Source organism: Patella vulgata, chromosome 9 (genome assembly GCF_932274485.2).
Source record: "Patella vulgata chromosome 9, xgPatVulg1.2, whole genome shotgun sequence".
NCBI classification, from domain to species: Eukaryota; Metazoa; Mollusca; class Gastropoda; family Patellidae; genus Patella; species Patella vulgata.
Window position 1 is genome coordinate 5,845,204 of NC_065887.2, and position 20,986 is coordinate 5,866,189.

The 20,986-nt window shown below is 39.8% G+C and overlaps 1 protein-coding gene across 2 annotated transcripts; it reads left to right on the forward strand.

The window, feature by feature from the left end:
• Nucleotides 1-4,816: 4,816 nt before the first annotated feature.
• LOC126807945 (sodium- and chloride-dependent glycine transporter 1) lies at nt 4,817-19,886 on the forward strand. Of its 2 annotated transcripts, XM_050532880.2 has the most exons (15): nt 4,817-4,903; nt 5,875-5,986; nt 6,410-6,544; nt 7,128-7,340; nt 7,927-7,972; nt 8,618-8,750; nt 9,690-9,824; nt 10,740-10,843; nt 11,523-11,647; nt 12,693-12,805; nt 13,498-13,635; nt 14,909-15,008; nt 16,525-16,625; nt 17,311-17,466; nt 18,205-18,783. In XM_050532880.2, exons 1-15 carry the CDS (start codon nt 4,892-4,894, stop codon nt 18,352-18,354), a joined length of 1,773 nt encoding a protein of 590 aa, XP_050388837.2. In that variant the 5' UTR covers nt 4,817-4,891; the 3' UTR covers nt 18,355-18,783. The 2 variants fall into 2 exon arrangements, with proteins under 2 accessions (XP_050388837.2, XP_055959077.1); XM_056103102.1 differs by lacking the exons at nt 4,817-4,903; nt 5,875-5,986; nt 6,410-6,544; nt 7,128-7,340; nt 7,927-7,972 and having other exon boundaries at nt 8,618-8,730; nt 18,205-19,886.
• The last annotated feature ends 1,100 nt before the right edge of the window (nt 19,887-20,986 follow it).

Below are 20,986 nucleotides of genomic sequence, written 5' to 3' on the forward strand. Positions count from 1 at the left end.
AAAAGATCCCTGTCTGGGCAAAGTTTCCCTCATAGCGCACAGTATGGCGTATCCCGTCTTCATTAGCCCAGTCAGAGTAGGACGTTAAACCTCATTTCATACAATTTATTTGACTATAATCGATTTATATGGACATTTGCTTAGAAAAGCGCTGCACGCGGGCTTGACGCAATTACTAGGTCTACAATACATGTATATCATTTCCGTTTTTACTCTACGTTGTTGTTGTTCTTAGTGTTTAACGTCCGCTTCCACCGGGGGCTGATATCACACACAAGTCTTATTTTCATTTTTTTTTAATTATCTTTGCACACAGACAGGGAAGTTTCCTGTGGGGATTGGGTGGGGGGAATCGAGTCCAGGAGTAAACCCACCAGGTTGAGAAGGCACCCTATCTCTAAGCCACACACACGTCCACACCAGGGATCAAAACCACGACCGAAAGTCAGAGATGAGCGGCTACCTAGAGCTCGAAGCGAGACACTCTAGATCACTAGGACATCTACACCCCCTCTTCGACTTTATATTATTTATAACATATTTATAGTGTACTCCTTTCACCAAGCCGTTAACAGATACTTTACCATTTTACAATATCACATAAATCATGTTTATATAATCATCGCTATAAATTCTACGATGTAACATCACTATTAGACCTGGGGTTGAATGAACGAATGGTTAGCACGTGCGAGCTGCATTATAAGGCCTGCCACTGGCGTGGTTTCGATTCCCCGGTTGTACGTGACAAGTAATAGGGTCACCTGTCCAACCTCGTGCGTTTCTTCCAACATGACCTAGTTTCTCTCGAGTAGACGTTAAAGGGAATATTTTGAAAGTTTTATGACTACATTGTCACTTTGTAAATAGCCCATGAACATGTGATTTGAAAGGGCGCACCATCAATATGCTTTAATAATAACAATAATAAATTCTGATCGGCGTTAGGGCTGTTTAGAGAATAGTGGGGTCTCGATTGTTATAGCTATCTTTGTTACTATAGTAAACAAAGTCTCGATTATTCATTTTTTAATCAAATTATTAACCGCTAATCGTGTCTAAATCCGTTGCAAATTTCGCGCATCAGATAGCATCAGTTAATAAATGTTTAAACGCTAATTTAAATAACATTTAATGCATAACGAAAGACCTGTAATAGGCCGATTTAGCTCTGGCATTATGCCTGTTTATGTTTTTTGTGAAATATGCTCCTGTACAAATACGTCAGAGTATTACCCGTTTTAAGTTTTAGACGAACTTTATCAGACGCGCGAGGGGTGTACAATTGACATCCTAGTCTAAATAGGTTTCTTAAATGGTTTGGCGCTAATGATCTATTTGGCTAATGCCCCATTGACCTAATGCCCTATTCGCCTCCCTGACAAGGACAGCTGTCTAGTCCTTCTAATGAGACGAAAAACCGAGGTTCCGTGTATACATTGGAATGCACGTAAAAGATCCCTTGGCAGTTGGAATTCGATATAAGAGTAGGCGATAGTGCCGCTGCACGGGCAAAATTTCCCTCATAGCACACTGTATGGCGTATGCCCGTCTTCATTAGCCCAGGATAGGGGCAGAACAGTAGGACGTTAAACCCCATTTCATTTCATTTCCTATTCACCTCGTGCCCTAGTCGCCTTAACAGTCCGTGCAAAATATCAAATCTCAACGACCACGGGAACTACCAGTTGAACGAAGGTGCAGTAGCGCCCTTATGCATTTATGTATGTAACATCAGCCCATTTAAATAGAACTGATACGACCGGTTTATTTATATATGTACGACCGGTCCATTTTTAATATGATACTCTGGATCTTTCAAATATATGTGGTCCGACTGGTTCCTTTATATATTATATGTGGTCCAGCCGGTTCCTTTAAATATATCTGGTACGACCGGATCCTTTAAATATATCTGGTACGACCGGTTCCTTTCAATATATCTGGTACGACCGGTTCCTTTCAATATATCTGGTACGACCGGTTCCTTTAAATATATCTGGTACGACCGGTTCCTTTAAATAATCTGGCTTGACCGTTTGCTTTAAATATACATGCGTTACAATCGGTTCCTTTAAATATATGAGGTAAGATCGGTTCCTTTGAATATATGAGGTACGCTAGCTCTTATTAATGCATGTGCTACAACTGATTCATTTAAATATATATACTCTATGACCGGTTCCTTTAAATATATCTGACACTATGGCTCCTTTAAATACATGTGCTACGACTCGTTCATCAAAATATATCTGGCGTCACGACCGGTTCATTTAAATATATGTATATTGTAAGACCCGTTTATTTAGATACATCTGACACGCGATTTAATGTCATCTTATTAAAGTGCTAGTCATAATATTCACATGTAGCCTACTTTCATTATTAAAGTACAGTACGTGTCTTCAGCCTAACCTACATATTGATAAATGTAATCTTATCGATAAAGGGATCACTTGAAAACTTCAATATTGTAACGATGAGCCTCTAGTAGGAATGTCAGTCCACAAATGTTTCAATTCCGTTCAATATTACAAAAAATATGTCGAAATAAAATTCCACCCATCTATGCTGCTTCGATATGCAATAAGTCTGCCACTATTTTGATATCCGCGAATATTTATTGGGTGTTTTTATTTTTAAATCTTGACTGAATCCAAGCTGGGACATTATGTTACTACTTTGATTTTGTTTAGGGGGATCACGATGGCTAAGTGGGTAAGACGCTGGCTCGCTAGCCTGGAGGTCGGGTGTTCGATCCCTGCATTGGCCGAGAAAGTTCATCCAGATTTTCCGGCGTGATGCAGGACGGATGGCCTGACAAGGACAGCAGTCTAGTCATTCGGATGGGACGAAAATCCGAGGTTCCGTGTACACATTGGCGTGCACATAAAATATCCCTTGGCAGCTGGATTTCGATATAAGAGTAGGCCGTAGCTCCGCTGCCCGGGCAAAATTTCCCTCATAGCACACTGTACGGCGTATGCCCGTCTTCATTAGCCCAGTTCGGAGCAGAACAGTAGGACGTTAAACCCCATTTCATTTCATTTCATTTGATTTTGTTTTCTTACTTAATCTGGGTACATATTACGGTGGATTAGGCCGTGAGAAATGTGAAAAACGCAAATGGCCCATCGTTACTCTAAGGCTTTACGGCATCTAATGTTTTAGAATAAGAACTTTCTTTGTCAGATATTGGAGGGTTGGATGGCTGAATGGTTAACGTGCGCGCGCTGTATCATAAAGTCTGTCATTGAGTCGACAGGGTCGCCTGTCCATCCTCGTGGGTTTTCTCCGGGTCCTCCGGTTTCCTCCCACTGCTTAATTATTGAAATAAAAATTAAACCATATGTTAGTCCCGAAATGACCTAGTTCTTGTCGAGTGGACGTTAAACCCCCCTCTCTCTCTCTCTCTCTCTCTCTCTCTCTCTCTCTCTTGTCAGATATTTTATATTTATTCTTATGAGATTTATAGGCTCTGTCGTAGTGATAAACAAAGTTGTAAGTGGGTATGAATAAATTGTTGCGGGTTTTTTTGGTTTTTTTTTTTTTTTTCACCTCAGTTTAAACTCTCAATTAAAGCTGTATCGTGTTAGAGCTAAATCTGCTTAATGCAGATCTTTCGTTTGGCCTCAAATGTTATATAAATCATTAATTACACATTAATTTATTCACATGCCAAGTCTAGAACATCGGATGATTTTTATTTTCCATGGATTTAAACAAATTTGCCAGATAATAATTTAATTTTTAAAAAAAAAAAAAATTCGATAATTGAGACCATGTTAACAATCTTAGTAATCGAGACTACATTTATGTTCGAACGGCCATTATTTCGCCCAGAACCAATTAATTTGAATGTAATTTACAACATATTCCCATTTCATTGTCTATGTTCCAACTATTAAAGCGAGAACTGTCAGCTCTTTTTCTAAATCTTACATAATGCGTCTTTAATAGCAATATTTAAATGAACTAAATCCCATGAGAAAAATGAAGATTCATCCCACGTTTCCCCCGCATTATGCTACACTATTTGTAAGCGCGCGTTGTTTGACGTTTTACGAAAACACTGTTAAAACCACACTCTCGGTGCCCTTGACGTTCAATTTACTGAGACTCCAACTACACTCAGATGTACATTAATTAATGATGTTTAACTTCGCTTCCACCGAAGGTGATATCCCAGACAAGCTGTCATATTTTAGTATATTCAGCGCATGCGCATGAGTTTGTCCTGTTACAAAAGGTGCACATACCCCACACCTGGGCTTGACACCCCTACCCCCGTCCCACCACCGGGCAAGATAAACAAAAGCGTCGAAGTTTTTATAAGTTCACCCCGCACCCTTTTATTAATCTTTAAAACTTTTGAAGCGTTTACACACCAACACTGTTGATAGGTTTTTCCAGATCATTTGGAAGTAAGAACTTTGTAATGACATTATTCCGCCGCACTACGTTTCTCCCGGGGGGACAATAACGATGAATGTACACACGACATAGTGGGCTATAGGTACTGACATGAGGGACAATAAAGCTGGCCGTACATACGACATGCAGTAGACTATAAGTAAAATTGTGTCTGGACAATTACTTTCAATTCCAACTGTCAAGGGTACTTTTACGAGCACGCCTACGTGTACGTGTAATTAATCCCTGTCCCTTGTCAGGCCCCACGCCAAGAGAAAATGATCATAAGACGTTGTAACATCGTGTCCATTCAACTTTCTGTCTTTGGGTGGTATCTTTAAACACAAATTAATTAATTCAAATATATGTGCATGTACTCTTTAATTTATTATCATAACCAAGTCTGAAATGTGTCTAATCATATATACCTTTATTTCCCGTCATTAAGGTATTTTATTATCCGAAATAAAACAGTAATATGGCCGCTTCGGTAAGTTTCCGTAACTGTTTTTTTTATAATTTGTTTGGTCACGATTCATTGTCGCTGTGGTGGAGTTGTTCTCAAATCTCTTACAGCCAGAACATACCGGGTTTCATTGTCGCTGTGGTGGAGTGGTTCTCAAATCTCTTACAGCCAGTACATACCGGGTTTCGTTGTCGCTGTGGTAGTGTGACACTAGTGTGTCGCTGTGGTGGCGTGGTTCTAGAATCTCTCACAACCAGAATTTCCCGGGTTTCATTGTTGCTGTGGTTGTGCAGTTCTAGAATCTCTCACAACCAGAATGCCCCGGGTTTCATTGTCGCTGTGGTGGCATGGTTCTAGAATCTCATACAGCCAGAATTTCTCGGGTTTCATTGTTGCTGTGGTTGTGCAGTTCTAGAATCTCTCACAACCAGAATGCCACGGTTTTCATTGTCGCTGTGGTGGCGTGGTTCTAGAATCTCACACAGCCAGAATGTACCGGGTGTCATTGTCGCTGTGGTTGCGTGGTTCAAAGAAACTCTCACAACAAGAGTATTACGGTTTTCCTTGCCGCTGTGGTGGTGTGGTTTTAGCGGCTCCCACAACTAAAATGTCTCGGGTTTCATTGTCGCTGTGGTGGGGTGGTTCTAGCGGCTCCCACAACTAGAATGTCTCGGGTTTCATTGTCGCTGTGGTGGGGTGGTTCTAGCGGCTCCCACAACTAGAATGTCTCGGGTTTCATTGTCGCTGTGGTGGTGTAGTTCTAGCGGCTCTCACAACTAGAATGTCCCGGGTTTCCTTGCCGAAGTTGTGATACATTAGATACGATAATAAACAAGTTATGCCACATCTTGTCAAAACTTCAAACAGTGATAATTTTGCTTTCGATATATTGATTTTGAATTATCAATTTTTTAACTATTATTTCAAGAACGGCCATTTTTTTATTTAAATTTTACATAATGCATTAATTGAAGAGGATTACATTTGTGTTTTAGAAGCGAGCTCAGTGGGGACGACAGTTGGAATTTCTATTTACATTGATTGGTTACGCCGTCGGATTAGGCAGTGTGTGGAGGTTTCCCTTTCTATGTTTCCGTAATGGCGGAGGTAAGGGTTACATAAAGTCGTTGACCGTAATTTGCATATATCTGAGCAATATCTAACTTTTCACGGCTTAGTTCAGGATAAAATATATCGACATTGATTAGATAACTATTAATTGAACAAATAAAATTTAAATATCAAAGAAAGATAATCCCGGTTTGGATTCAGGCAGATAAAAAACGAAACACATCAAGGTTCTCTCTTTGTTTCTGGCTCCCTATTTTTATGTTTCTTTCAGGGGCGTTTCTGGTGCCCTATTTTATATGTTTGCTTCAGGAACACTTCTGGTTCCCTATTTTATAAGTTTGTTCCAGGAGCGTTTCTGGTTCCCAATTTTATATGTTTGATCCAGGAACGTTCAGGTTCTCTATTTTATATGTTTGCTTAAGAACATTTCTAGTTCCCTATCCTATATTTGTGTTCCAGGAGCGTTCCTGGTTCCCTACTTTATATGTTTGTTTCTACTGGGTATTCCGATATTCTGTTTGGAGATAGCCTTCGGGCAGTATGGAGGAAAGGGGCCGATTACAATATGGGATAACGCTAATCCGGCGTTTAAAGGTAAGATGTTACCTTCTGGCATTTGCTCGCACTATTCTATAAACTTGGGAAGAAAGTCTACAGGAAATGGGATTTGTGCTCTTCCGATTATGTCAGAAAAAATAACTACTGAGAGATTGGGCTCGACTAAAATATGGAATAATGCCCAGACTAAGAATTATCCCAACTTCAATAGAATGGGGATTTTAAAACAACTCTACAATCTAGGTAACATATATACTCACTGTCACATTCAAAACAAATGTTTTGATTGGTTGCTATTTCATGCAGTGGCATCAGTCAACCAGTACTATTTCGTGAAGTGACATCAGTCAACCAGTAGTATTTCATGCAGTGGCATCAGTCAACCTGTAGTATTTCGTGAAGTGACATCAGTCAACCAGCTCTAAGGCAGTATAAGACCTCCATCAGAGGGTGCCAACTAAAACACACGTCATTGTGTCTGTCATCATTAGCAATCGATATAGCCGTATAGCTAAGCACTAGCCACATGCATGATAAAGGTATGCTTACTGTTTCCAAATTCTACCTGAGGTTCACCTGCATATCAATTATTAGGCTATATTTTATATTTTTAATCTAGGAATTGGTATTGCCCTGATTTTGAGTACCTTGATATTGTCAGTATATTACAACGTGGTGATAGCCTGGGCTCTGTATTACCTCTTTGCCTCCCTCACTAACAAACTACCATGGGAAGATTGTAATAGCTGCGCATGTCAACTATACGACCTCGATTCGAATGCCACGAACTTTCTAAACCAGACCCTGAACAACAGTTCCAAACTAAATTGCTGTAAGTTTATTATTATGATTAGTAACTTTTAGGGTCTTCCGTTTCTGTCAAATAGGGGGTCGCGGTGGCTCAGTGAGTAAGACGTTCGCTCGCTAACCCGATGGCCGCATTTATATTTGTGCTCATTTCGTTTTTTTTTATGTTTCCTGATTGTGATAACTCTTTGTAGGTGCGACCAACGTTCATAGTTTTATGTCGGTTTGTCCTGTCTTTTCACGGTGGTTAAGTGGGTAAGACGCTGGCTCGCTAACCTGGAGGACGCGGGTTCGCCCCCGGTTTTGGCGGAGAAAGTTTATCGAGATTTTACGGCGTGGTTTCCCTTGTCAGTCGTGCTGGACGGAGGGCCTGATAAGGATAGCTGTGTAATCGTTCGGATAGGACGAAAAACCGTGGTCCCGTGTACACATTGGAGTGCACGTAAAAGATCCCTTGACAGTTGGAATTCGATATAAGAGTAGGCCGTAGCGCCACTGTCCTGGCAAAATTTCTCTCATAACACACTGTATGGCGTATGCCCGTCTTCATTAGCCCAATCGGAGCAGAACAGTAGGACGTTAAACCCCATTTCATTTCATTTTCTCTTCAGCATCATTTACGGGAGATGTTCGATCATCCAGTGAAATATACTACAGGTATGACTTAACCCTACAACTAGATAATTTAGATCATCCAGTGGAATATACTACAGGTAATGTAGATTAACCCCCACCGTCAAATAACTAACTTAGATCATCCAGTGAAATATACTTCAGGTAATGTAAACTAACCCTGTCGTTAAATAATTAATTTAGATCATCCAGTGGAATATACTACGGGTAATGTAGATTAACCCACCATTGAATAATACTTTAGATCATCCAGTATTTTAATTAAGAAATTCAAGAATTGAAGTTAGACGATAGAACGACATTGACCATATCAATTTAATCTAATAATGCTTGAGTCTTGTGGGCATACAAACTCTAGCACGCCAGTGTTGCCCAAGCAATGCAAATCTAATATAGTTGTTTGCTGTAATATTTCTGCGTGTAGGCGCGGCTGAGGATATTGGCCCTGATTGGAAACAAAATGGACACACATATACTAATAACTTAATGTGCTACTTTCGCTTTCACCTCGCCATGTCACGTATTATTCCTCGCATTGTGGGTCAAAAGAAAGCAATTTCCGTTAAACACACTGTATGGCGTATGTCCGTCTTCATTACTCCGATCCGAGGAGAACAATAGGAAGTTAAATCCCATTTAATTCCATTTCATTTCATTTATTTTATCTAGAGACGTGGTTTTATCGCAGTCGAAGGAACTTGGAGATTGGGGAAGATTAAAATGGGATCTGAGTTTGTGTAACCTGCTCGGCTGGTTACTGGTGTTTATAGTTTTAAACAGAGGTATCAAGTCTCTGGGAAAGGTGGGGCATCATCATCGTGGACATCATCATCATCATTATCATCGTGATCGACATCTGATTCGCTCCTTGACTTGCATTGTATTCCCGGTGATGTTCTTATATTGTTTGCTACAGACCGTTCGTATTCAAATAATCTCATCATCATCAACATCATCATCGCCATCATCATCGTCATCATCGTCATCAACATCATCATTAACACCATCATCATCATCATCATCATCGTCATCATCACGCCATCTGCGGTAAGCGTTAAAGAAAAAGATATTGCTTTTCTATTCTCAATGATTAAGGTAATTGGATATATTTGCCAGATATCCTGTAATTCTAAATAACTTCCAGGGGGGTTGGGTGGCCCAATGGTTAGCACGTTCGCGCTGTATCAGAAGGCCTGTCATTGAGTTAACTAGCGTGGTTTCGAATCCCCGGTCGCATGTCCAACCTCGTGGGTTTTCTCCGGGTCCTCCGGTTTCCTCCCACTGCTAAAGACCCCTACGCTCTAGCGAGGTATTGAAATAAAATTAAACCATATGTTAATCCCGAAATGACCTAGTTTGTGTCGAGTGGACGTTAAACCCAATTTCTCTCTCTCTCTCTAACTAACTTCCAAACAACCCAGTGCTTCTTGGCGCACACCTGTATATAACTGGTCTATTTTTGTGTTAAAATGTACACACAAGGGCATAATCGTGCACATTAAAGAGCCCCTGGCAGTTGGAATTCGATATAGCAGTAGGTCATAGTGCCGCTACCCGCACAAACTTTCCCTCATAGCACACTATATGGCGTATGCCCATCTTCATTAGCACAGTCGAAGCAGAACAGTAGGATGTTAAACCCCTAGTCATTTCATTCATACAGTTAGCCCGGTGGACGGATGCTACAGAAAAGTAGGACGATCAACCCATGTTATTTAAATTTTGATAATTGTTTTTTTAGGTTGTATATGTAATGTCGACGTTACCCTACATTTTACTGACCATACTGTTGATCCGTGGTGTTATGTTGGACGGTGCTCTTGAAGGAATCAAGTTTTATCTTACTCCAGATGTGTCCAGATTAACAGATGCTAAGGTATAAGCAATAAATCAAAAAAATAAAGTTGCTATGGTTATAGGCCGAATCTGACACCGGGAGTTTGAAAGAAACAGCACCAGGGTTAATTGAACCTTCTTGATAAAAAGCATGACCTGTTTATCCAACCTCGTTGGTTTTCTCCGAGTCCTCCGATTCCCTCCCACTGCTAAAGACCCCGACGCCTGAGTCAATTATTGAAATAAAATTCAATCATATGTTAGTCAATGGAAGTTAGACCCCATTTCTATCTCTCTCTCTCATAGTTGAAAATTGTGCCCGGACAGCGGCGCTATGGCCTACTATTGTATCGAATTCCAACTGCCAGGAGATCTTTTACGTGGACGCTCATGTGTACACGGGCCCTCGATTTCCAACTAAATTAATATGGCCTACCTGTACCTTCGCAGGCCATCTTTCCTGCAGCACTGACGATGGGGGGGGGGGGGGTGCACGCCAGAAAATTGAACGATCTCGGCCAATGCAACGTCAAACTTATTTTTTTAAAATAAGTTGATTTATAACATCCGCTTTCGGTAGTTATGCAGAATACTCTAAAATCTCGTTAGCAACAGCTCCTATTCAATGTGTCAGAAATAGCTCGAATCTCGTTAGCTAGGCAAGTGTCAGAAATACCCAAATTTTTTTTTTTTTGTGAATTTTTTTTTTGTGAATTTTTTGTTAATTTCTTAGAATAATTTCTTAGAATAATTAGAATAATTTTGTGAATAATTAGAGTAATTTTATGTATGATTTTGTGACTAATTCTATTTTTTGTGAGTAATTCTATTTTTTTGTGACTAATTCTATTTTTTTGTGACAAATTATATTTTTGTGACTATTTATATTTTTGATGATTTTTTGTAATAATTGTATTTTTTGTGAATAATTTAGTTTTCTTTTTGTATTTTCTAGGTTTGGGGTGATGCAGCTGTTCAGATACTATACACCCTGGGAATATCATCTGGTAGTTTGATTGCTATGTCCAGCTACAATAAGTTCTCAAATAACGTCATTAGGTATGTTTATAAGTTCTCTAATAACGTCATTAGGTATGTTTATAAGTTCTCTAATAACGTCATTAGGTATGTATACCAACGCCGAATGGTTTAAAGCTTGCGCATTTGATCACGTGGTTTTCATTAAGTCAAGTGACGTGGTTTCGTTTCTCCGCTTGTACGTTACAAGGAGTAGGGTCGAGCCTCGTGGGTTTTCGCTAGGTTCTCGAGTTTCCCCCACAGTTAAAGCAGAAGGCTACTGGGTAAAAGATAACCCTGGGGTCTAAGGTCATCAGCTATGTGCACTTGGCAAACACACGAAAATTTGGTAACAGGTTTTCCAGAAAGAGTCTAAAAAAATTATGATCACGAAGATTTGATAAAAGGTGTTCTACACACCGCTTCAAAATTCTAACCATCCAAAAAGACACACAGATTTGGGAATTGGTGTCTCAGAAACAATTTTAAATATCAAGAATTTCAAAGGTTTTTCAGGAACAGTTTCAGAATTGCAATGATCCGAAGGTGTTTCAGAAACAATTTCAAATTTCAAGGATTCCAAAGATACAAAAACTGAGAATATTTTTTTTAGAAACAGTTCCAGAATACCAATGATCCCAAACAAACCAACATATTAAAATCGGAATTTAAATTGTTTATTATTTGTATTTTATGAACTAAATTTGTTTTTCATTTATAGAGATGCCATTCTGGTACCGATTATAAATTGTGCGACAAGTTTCTATGCTGGATTTGTGGTCTTCTCGGTACTAGGCTATATGTCTCACGTGCAGGGAATACCAATAGCTAACGTAACAGAAGGAGGTAATAACTAATTAAACAAACATTATGCAAGAGCTAAATCTGTCTATTGCAGGTCTTTCTTTAGGCCTGAAATGTTATCTAAATTATTAATTAGACATTAATTAACTTATCCAGACCATAATCAACTTTCGATGGCATCGCTAGCCTGTGATGTTTATTGGATTACGTTCCGATTTGCTGTTCGACTTCCATTTATAATTAAATAAAAAATTGGATAATCGAGATTATTTTTTTTTACCCTACCGACTTTAGTAATGATGATCGAGGTTAGCCCCAATATTCAATCGCTAAAATCTCGGTTCATAGTGGATCAATTTGACTGAAATTTTCAGCAAATTGCCTTAACATTATCTAGTTTTTAACTATTATAGTGAGAACCGCCAACTCTTTATCTAATCTCCCATATTGTATCTTTAATTAATTTGTCAATAAATAAACAGAATGCAAAAAATGTTGCTTAAAACGGATGCATGTTATGTATATACACCTGTGCGAAACAAGCCTCTTTTTTGGCACCTATTGTAAGTTACCATGGAAACACCTGTCTGCGATATCACCCTAGGCGACTGTAGATAATCAGTTACCCCCCTTTAGTGGTATGACCTATTGATCGCCTATTTATTATACATGTGTTAATTGGGCGTTTACTGCGAGACAAAGTGCTTTACTATGCTTAATATAGGGAACCAGGTTGGCCCAGTGAGTAAGACGTTTGCTGGCTACTCTGGAGGTCCCGTGTTTGATACCGGTGTTGATCGAGAAAGTCCGTCGGGATTTTCCAGCCTGGTTCCCCCTTGTCAGTGGTGCAGCTCGGAGGGCCTGGCAAGGGACAGTGTATAGTCGTTCAGGTCCCGTGTACACATTGGTGTGCACGTACAAGAACCCTTGGCAGTTGGAATTCGATATAACAGTAGGCCACAGCGCCGCTGTCTGAGCAACATTTCCCTCATACCGCACTTTATAGCATATGACCGTCTTCATTAGCCCAGTTGGAACATAACAGTAGGACGTTAAACCACATTTCATTTCATTTGTCTTCCTATAGGTCCGGGTTTAGCTTTCATTGTCTATCCTGAAGCAGTGAGTAAAATGCCGATATCACCATTATGGGCGATTCTCTTCTTTCTTATGTTGTGTATGCTGGGATTCAGCAGTCAGGTAACGTCTATTTCTACATCGTCGTAAACCAAGAAAAAAAACCCAACTTATCTAAGGATTTTATTAATCATAATTCGTCGTTACGATTCATGCATGTTCATCATAATGCTTGAATTGTGGGATTTATTTCGGGAATTCCCCTTTGGCCATTGCTGTATCCAGACCGAAAACTTGAGTTTTTGACGTAGTATGTCTATTTTTCGCGTTCAATAAAATCTCTCCTAAGTGTAGCAACATGACAGCCTTCTCTTTGGTCTGGCGTCGTCCTAAAACTTCGGACAGTGATTTAAGGTATTAAAAACGGTGAATATGTTGTTCGTCTCCACGTGTTTGTTCATATTGGTCATTACCCATTGTTTACATTGTACGCGTTTTCGATAGCCTCGTTTGTCACACATTTAGTTTTTCTGCAATATTCTGCTTTGCACTGGTTAGTGGAGCATCATACATGTTGTGAGTAATGACACAAACATATGTGGAGCTCTGTTTAAACCCGAAGGTTTTGTTACGCTATAATGCATTGGTTGTTGATCCGACTGTTGACCAGTCATATTTTGGAACAGAAATTTTCGGTTATTAGAGCCGTGTCTGAGTTTGATAGGTCTAATCAACCGAAAGACTGCGAGGAGTATGGTATGTCCGAGACTATGATAGATATATTTACGACAATATCTATATTTATTTATTTTCAGTTCTCTATTGCTGAAACAGCAATGACTGGATTAATAGATGAATTCCCTCATCAGTTATCCACTGGCAGACGTAGAATTATTTTCCGGGCTCTGATTTGTATCGCGGGTTTTTTATTAGGTTTGCCCATGTTGACACAGGTAAGGGTATTTGTAACGAAATAAAATGAAATGGGGTTTAACGTCCTACTATTCTGCTCGGACTGGGCTAACGACGGCGGACATACGCCATACAGTGTGCTATGAGGTACATTTAGCCCCGACAGCGGCGCTACGGGCTACTCTTTTATCGAATTCCAACTGCCAAAGGTTCGTTTACATGCACATTAATGTGTACAAGGGCGTCGGTCTTTCATTGCCAAGCCCCCCCCCCCTCCACCGCCCAGCAGCACTGACAAGAGGGAACCACACCTAGATAATCCCAATGAACTTTCTCTGCCAACACCGGAATTGAACGTTTTACGTCCAGGTTAGCGAGCAAACATCTTGCTCAGTAAGTTAAGATATCATCTTTTGTTTCAATATTTATGGTTAAACGCCTTCATTAGCCCAGTCGAATTCCCGGCTGTACGTGACAAGGATTAGGGTCGCCTGTCCAACCTCGTGGGTTTTCTCCGGGTCCTCCGGTTTCCTCCCACTGCTAAAGACCCTTACGCGCAAGCGAATCATTGAAATAAAATTAAACAATATGTTAGTCCCGAAATGACCTAGTTTGTGTCGAGTGGACGTTAAACTCCATTTCTCTATCTCTCATTAGCCCAGTCGGGGCGGAAAAATAGGAGATTAAGCCTCATTTCATTACATTTTAGTTCCAATTTAAAAAATATGGGATTGCAAGTTAACAATAACGTCTTCACAATAAACATTTGACATTGCTAGCTAAATATCTCGTCTTTTGTTCAAACATTTGGGATTGAAAGCTAAAAATATTGTCTTTTGCTCAAACATTTGGGATTGCAAGTTAAAAATAACTTTAGAATAATGTCTTTAGCTCATACATGTCCGACTGCCAGCTAAAATATCGCCTTGAGCTCAAATATTTGAGATTACCAGCCCAAAACTGGCTGAAACGTTTGCGTTTGCATGTTAAAACGTCTCAGATTCCGATCAGATATCCGGAGCTGGAAATTAAAAATAAAATATTTTCTCTATCCTATAATTTGTTAGTTTAGAAGTAGCACCAGGTTGTAAAGACCCGTTATAATATAGCATGTTTTAACTCCATGCAATAGCTAGACATGGTTGTTGGTTTTTTTATTACGTCACTAGACGTTGCTGGTTTTTATAAATTTTTAACCCCGTGCAATGACTGGACGTTGATGTTTAACTCCGTGAAATGGCTGGACGTTGTTGGTTTTTATACATTTATAAATTTATTAAAATATCGCTAATTTAACTTATTTTACACCTTCAGGGCGGCACCCATTTGTTAAACCTGGTGGACTCATACATTCTGGGCTACCCCACCTTGATCCTAGCTTTACTAGAGCTTGTCGTTATCTGTTGGGTGTATGGTAAGTTTCATAACATACTATATTATCCCAATTGGAATTAAGCTTATCTGGACCCCACCCTGGATTTAGGTTACTAAAGCTTGTCGTTATATGTTGGTGAGTTTATTGTATTACATATCTGGTTACACCACTGGAATTTAACTGTACTACGGTGATTTTATTTCATTACATTCTGGGTTACCCTACCCTGAATTTAGGTTACTAGAGCTTGTCGTTATTATATATGTCGGGTGTATGGTAAGTTTATTTAATTACATTCTGGGTTACCCCACCCTTATCGTTTTCTGTTGGGTGTATGTCCAGATAATTTCCATTACAATCTTGATTATCCCACCCTGATTTTAAATTTGCAAAAGCTTGTCGTTATCTGCTGGGTGTATGGTGAGCTTGTTTTATTACGTCTGAGTTACTTTGTCGACAAATCTCCATACAATTCAATTTTTGTTTTTTAAAAATTAAGCGCACGTCTTTACTAATACTTAACACTTGACTTACTGTGTCAATAACATCCTCGGTATCCCCAATGGTTTCGTTCCGTTCTTCTCCCCTAACCCGTGGGTCACATTCCCATTTGACACATAGTCAAATTATCCGCCCCTGATAATTGTGATATTTGTATCGATCAATCACAAAATTAATTAAATAGAAAGAAAGTGGTCTAAGGGAAGTGAACGGTTTTTTTTGCAACTGAGATCGCCGAATCGTTGTTGTAAGCTTTGTCAAAATATTTAGGACATTTCTTGTGTGCATATCACTTCTTTTATATTAAAATCTCTTGCAAACTGTTTATCATAATTGAACGTGCAAGCTGCTGTATTTTGGTGAACGTAAACCATGATGCCAAAGCTGGTATGTAAACTGGACGGACCCAGGGGTTAGGGGAGAAGAACGGAATGGTGCCACTGTGGATAACAAGGATGTGTCAATACACGATCATACATTCGATCATATCTGAACATTGGCTTCATCTGTGGACGTAGGATTTTGAACGAAGACAGATACCAATGGCCCAACATGAATCAGCATGTATAACATCCAGTGAAATCGACACTTATGGTTGGGTGTTTTATCGCTAGTCGTTCGGAAAGGACGGAAAACCGAGATCCCGTGTACACATTGGTGTGCATGGAATACGATATAAGAGTAGGCCATAGCGCCGCTGTCCGGTCAAAATTTCCCACATAGAACACTACATGTCGTATACCCGTCCTCATTAGCTCATCTACACTTTAACTGCCGTCTCATTATATCGGAGGGGGGGGGGCGAATGGTTAACGCGTACCTTTGCATCATAAGGTCTGTTATTGAGTCAAGTTTCCCCGCTTGTGCGCGACAAGGAGATAGGATCACCTGTCAAACGTTCTCCCTTCGCTAAAGACCCCTATGCTAAGCTGAATTATTAAAATAAAATTGAACCATCTGTTAGTCCCGAAATGACATAGTTTGTGTCGAGTGGACGTTAAACCCGATTTCTTCGTCTCTGTCTCTCTCTCTCTCTCAATATGTCTGACTTTAGGTTACAAGGTGTTTGCTGAAGATATCAAGGCTATGATTGGTAAAAAGCCGTCGATATATTTTATTGTCACGTGGGTTGGTGTTGCTCCTGCTGTTATCGTGGTAAATATTAGTGTTTCTCTTGTAAAGGTGTTTAGCCTAATGCTATATATATACAACACAGTCTTTCTCTCTCGTTCGCTGAAACACTTCCCCAGTATCAAGGGCTTTTGTGTATTTCTACTAAAAGGTCCCAGCTGTCTAGTCCCTCCATGGGCGTCACACGGGGGGGGGGGGGGGGGTAGACAGCATGGCCACATGGTGTTTGTTTATATTTTTTAGGGGTTTTAAAAAATGGGTTAGGGTTAGGGGTTAGGGTTGCGGAACCCCCCCCCCCCCCCCCAATATATATTTCACGGCTACGCTTCTGAGTCCTTCGGATGAGACGAAAAACCGAGGTCCCGTGTATACATTGGAATGCACGTAAAAGATCCCTTGGCAGTTGGAATTGGATATAAGAGTAAGCGATAGTGCCTCTGCCCGGGCAAAATGTCCCTCATAGCACACTGTATGGCGTATGCCCGTCTTCATTAGCCCAGTATAGGAGCAGAACAGTAGGACGTTACACCCCATTTCATTTCATTTACTAAAAGGTTCCACAGCTTACATCAATTAGAATCACAAAGTTTAATTGTTCTTAATTATCTACTTAATTCACGTGTTCATAGTAAATTGTATAACGAGTTACATCCGTTATGTAAGAGTTATCTGTCTTATATAAGAGTTATTTCCCCTTTCTTAAATACAGGCTGTGATAGGGTTTAAAGCCTATCAGTACGTGCCCTTGACACACCAAGGTCAACCTCAATGGGCAGAATCTCTGGGCTGGTTAATATGTCTGGGGACAATCTCTATTGTACCGTTATGGTTTGCCTACTACGTCATGAAGAGTGGACTAATGAAGGTGGGTAGAGATAAAATCTATATTCTTCATGTCAAATCTGTGGGAATGGTTGGGTTGATCGTCGAGTGGTGAAACACTTGGTTTTAGATCATAAGTTTGTCGTCGAGTACAGTGGTGTGTTTTCGATCCTGGGCTTCAAGTATGTGACTAAGAATAGGGTCATTAGAATAACCCATACTAAACTCAGGCTGAATGTTAACAATTAGCCCCGCTTGAGAACAGACACTATAAGTTAGTTGACTGACATTTTAAGTCCTTGGTCGACGATTTTAGTCGAAAACACTCAGTATATTTTGAGAATTTTGCTTTCATTTAATGGAATTCAATAGGTTTATTTAGTCTGTGTGTATGCCTGATGTGAAACGGAGTAGAACCGCTTTACAAAACAATATACTAATTTTTGGATATGGCGGCCATTCGGAAAAGCGATTTATTCTTGAAGTATGAAGTAGATGGATCTCTGTGTGCAGAATGTAGAATAACCACGTGGCCATCCCCCAGGTTCCCCCCCATTTCTCAAGACTAATAATAGAAATGGTGGCAAACTAAGGAATCCCCCGCAAACCCATTAAGTTAAGCACGTCACTCAACTCCTTGAACTTGGGATCTAAAGGACACTTGTTATACTACTTGGCCCCGGACAATAGTAAAAAATTACCAATGAACACGGATGTAATGAAATTGCTTTTGATATTTGATTCCAGAAGAATCTGAATGCTCGTTTGTGTTTGTTTTCAGCCTACGTCAGATTGGTTTGCTAGACGAAGTCTGGGTAATCCTGACTATAGACCGGAAACCCCAGACGATAATGTCAAGACTCCGGTGATTATAAATGAAGAAAATGGAAATCAAAATGCTGAATTCAGACCATATATTTCTGAATTGTAAAGATGTCGTACAAATGAAATATAGGACCATTGATTAATAAACATACATTATGCAAGAGCTAAATCTGTCTATTGCAGGTCTTTCTTCAGGCCTGAAAGGTTTTGTAAATTATTAATTAGGCATTAATTAACTTATCCAGACCATAATCAACTCTTGATGTCAAACTAATCAAAGCCTAATCACAAAATAGTCCTCTAATTATTCAATATGGCGGCGCCCATGAAACATAATTTTACAGAGTCGGTTTTGTTTGCGAAAACAAATTTAGGAGTATCTAACCTTGTTTTGAAAGATAAACAGATTGAAACTCTAAAGACAGTTTACAATAGTAAAGAATTTATTGCAATATTACCCATAGCACATATTATATATCGCTTTTACGGGAGTGTCAGCGACATGGCGTGTTTACATAAAACACACGTGCGTGGTTTATTTTTACTCTGTTGTCTAAACAAATCGGTGTTTAGTCGATAAGTCCCGCCCCAAAATGGTCACGTGGGCGTTTTAAATGGCGGCTAATTGGGACAGTGTCACATTCTGGGAAGTATGACGTAGATGGGTCGCTGCGTGCAGTATGGGGTTCAATCCTGGCACGTGTTACACTATACAGACACCCAGGGGGACCACGACATCTCAGAGATTTAAAAATATAAGGGGTTCACTAGCCAGGGGGTCCCAGGTTCAATCCTGGTGTTGGCAGAGAAAGTAACGCGGAATTGTCTCCAGTGGTAAAGTATGGAGTACCTGGCATAGTACAGCGTCTAATAGCTCGGACTGGTCGAAACATCGAGTTCCCGTGTAGGTAGAAAGCCCCCCCCCCCCGCCATCACCCCACCAGAAGTTATCCCACAGTCCATTTTCTTTTTGTTGAGCCAATGTTTGATTTGATTTTGTCTTTCGCTATCCAGTTAACGACTTTTAGTGAACGACAGCATCGACTGCACTAGCAGCTGGACACGACGTCATCACATGGAGTTAGGAGAGATGGAGTTCAACGCTAACTCGATACAAACAAGGTCATTTCAATTTTATTTCAATATTTCGCTTGCGCGTAGGGGTCTTTAGCAGTGGCCCAGTGGGAGGAACCCGGAGGACCCGGAGAAAACCCACGAGGTTGGACAGGCGACCCTACTCCTTGTCACGTACAAGCGTGGAATCGAAACCACGCCACTTGACTCAAAGACAGACCTTTTGATTCAATACGCCATCGTTAACCATTAGGCCATCCAACCCCCGTATGGAGTTAGGACTTTAGCCAGTGTTTGCGGGTAACGTGGTAACGAGTATTACTGAGTGACTTCTGTGGTAAGGTGATAATATATGTCGTGTATTAGTTGTGTCAATACATGAGTCGACGTTTAACTGTGTAAATATAATAGTAAAATTCTCAGTCCTCACACACACATACAGTAATATACTCACCTTTATAGACCTCATGTTATCTACTACACTATAGTTTTATCTCTATCAACTTAAAGGGACATGTCACCGATGCCACTCAATACATCCCTTCTTTTACCCACCTGGGTTACATTAGGAAATGCTCCATTTAAAACAAAAAATCAAATAAAAAATTAAAAAAAAGATACAGATTTTTATAATAAATTTCAATTTTGTACATATATAGATATATAGGTAAAATTTTCTATTTTAAATATTTATATGCATTAAAGATTGATTTTATTTTATATTGTTTTTATTTATGCATATAATATTTTTCTGTGATATAATTTAACCTGTCTCGAATATATCTCCATAATATTATGTTCGGCGAAATATAGCCCTGCTAATGCTGGCGTGCGATTAAAACAGCATTTCGTTTATTTTAAAGACACATGTCAACAAGAATTCGTGGGTTCTATCCCGATGTACCGCACGATTTTGGGGCCTGTTTTCCTCACAATACTAGATCTTTTTGCGATCTGGAAAATATCTTTCTCTAGGGTTAGGGTTAGGGTTAGGTTTACAAATTACATGTCAAACGTACAATTTAAAGCTGTAAAAACGGTGGATTGTGGGTAAAACTATTCTGAAGGGTTAGGGTTAGAATTGTGGGTATAAACACGGAAAGATATTTTCCAGGTCGTACAAAGATCTAGTATCGTGCCTGTTTTCCATTTTGCAAGGAAAATGCGTCTATTCGGTTCGAATGGGTTCAAAAACAGACATCCTTCCGAGACAGTAGGAATTCGATAAAGATTAGGCAGAGGACGCGGCCGGGGCAAAATTTCCCTCATAGCCCACTACATGGCTTATTCCCATCTTCATTATCCCGGTTGGTTCAGACACATATATTCGGACATCACGGGCAGAAATTTTAACCCAGAAAGTAAGAGGTGACATATCGCATTATTATGTAGGAATGGTTAATCGAGGAAGTCATCACTGAACACAGTTCGATGGTGGTAAAAAACAGCGTCTACTCTTCTGGGATGGAGACGAAACCAAAGAGATCTCGCGTACATGTTGACAACTGGAATTAATTGATGTCTGGCCAACATTTTACTAATATCACACTACATGGCCTATGTTAGGGTGACCCACCATAAATAAATATCTCCAAATATCTCGACAATTACGCCACAATATTTATATATATGCCAAGCCTCAAATCAGTTTCACACAATTATAG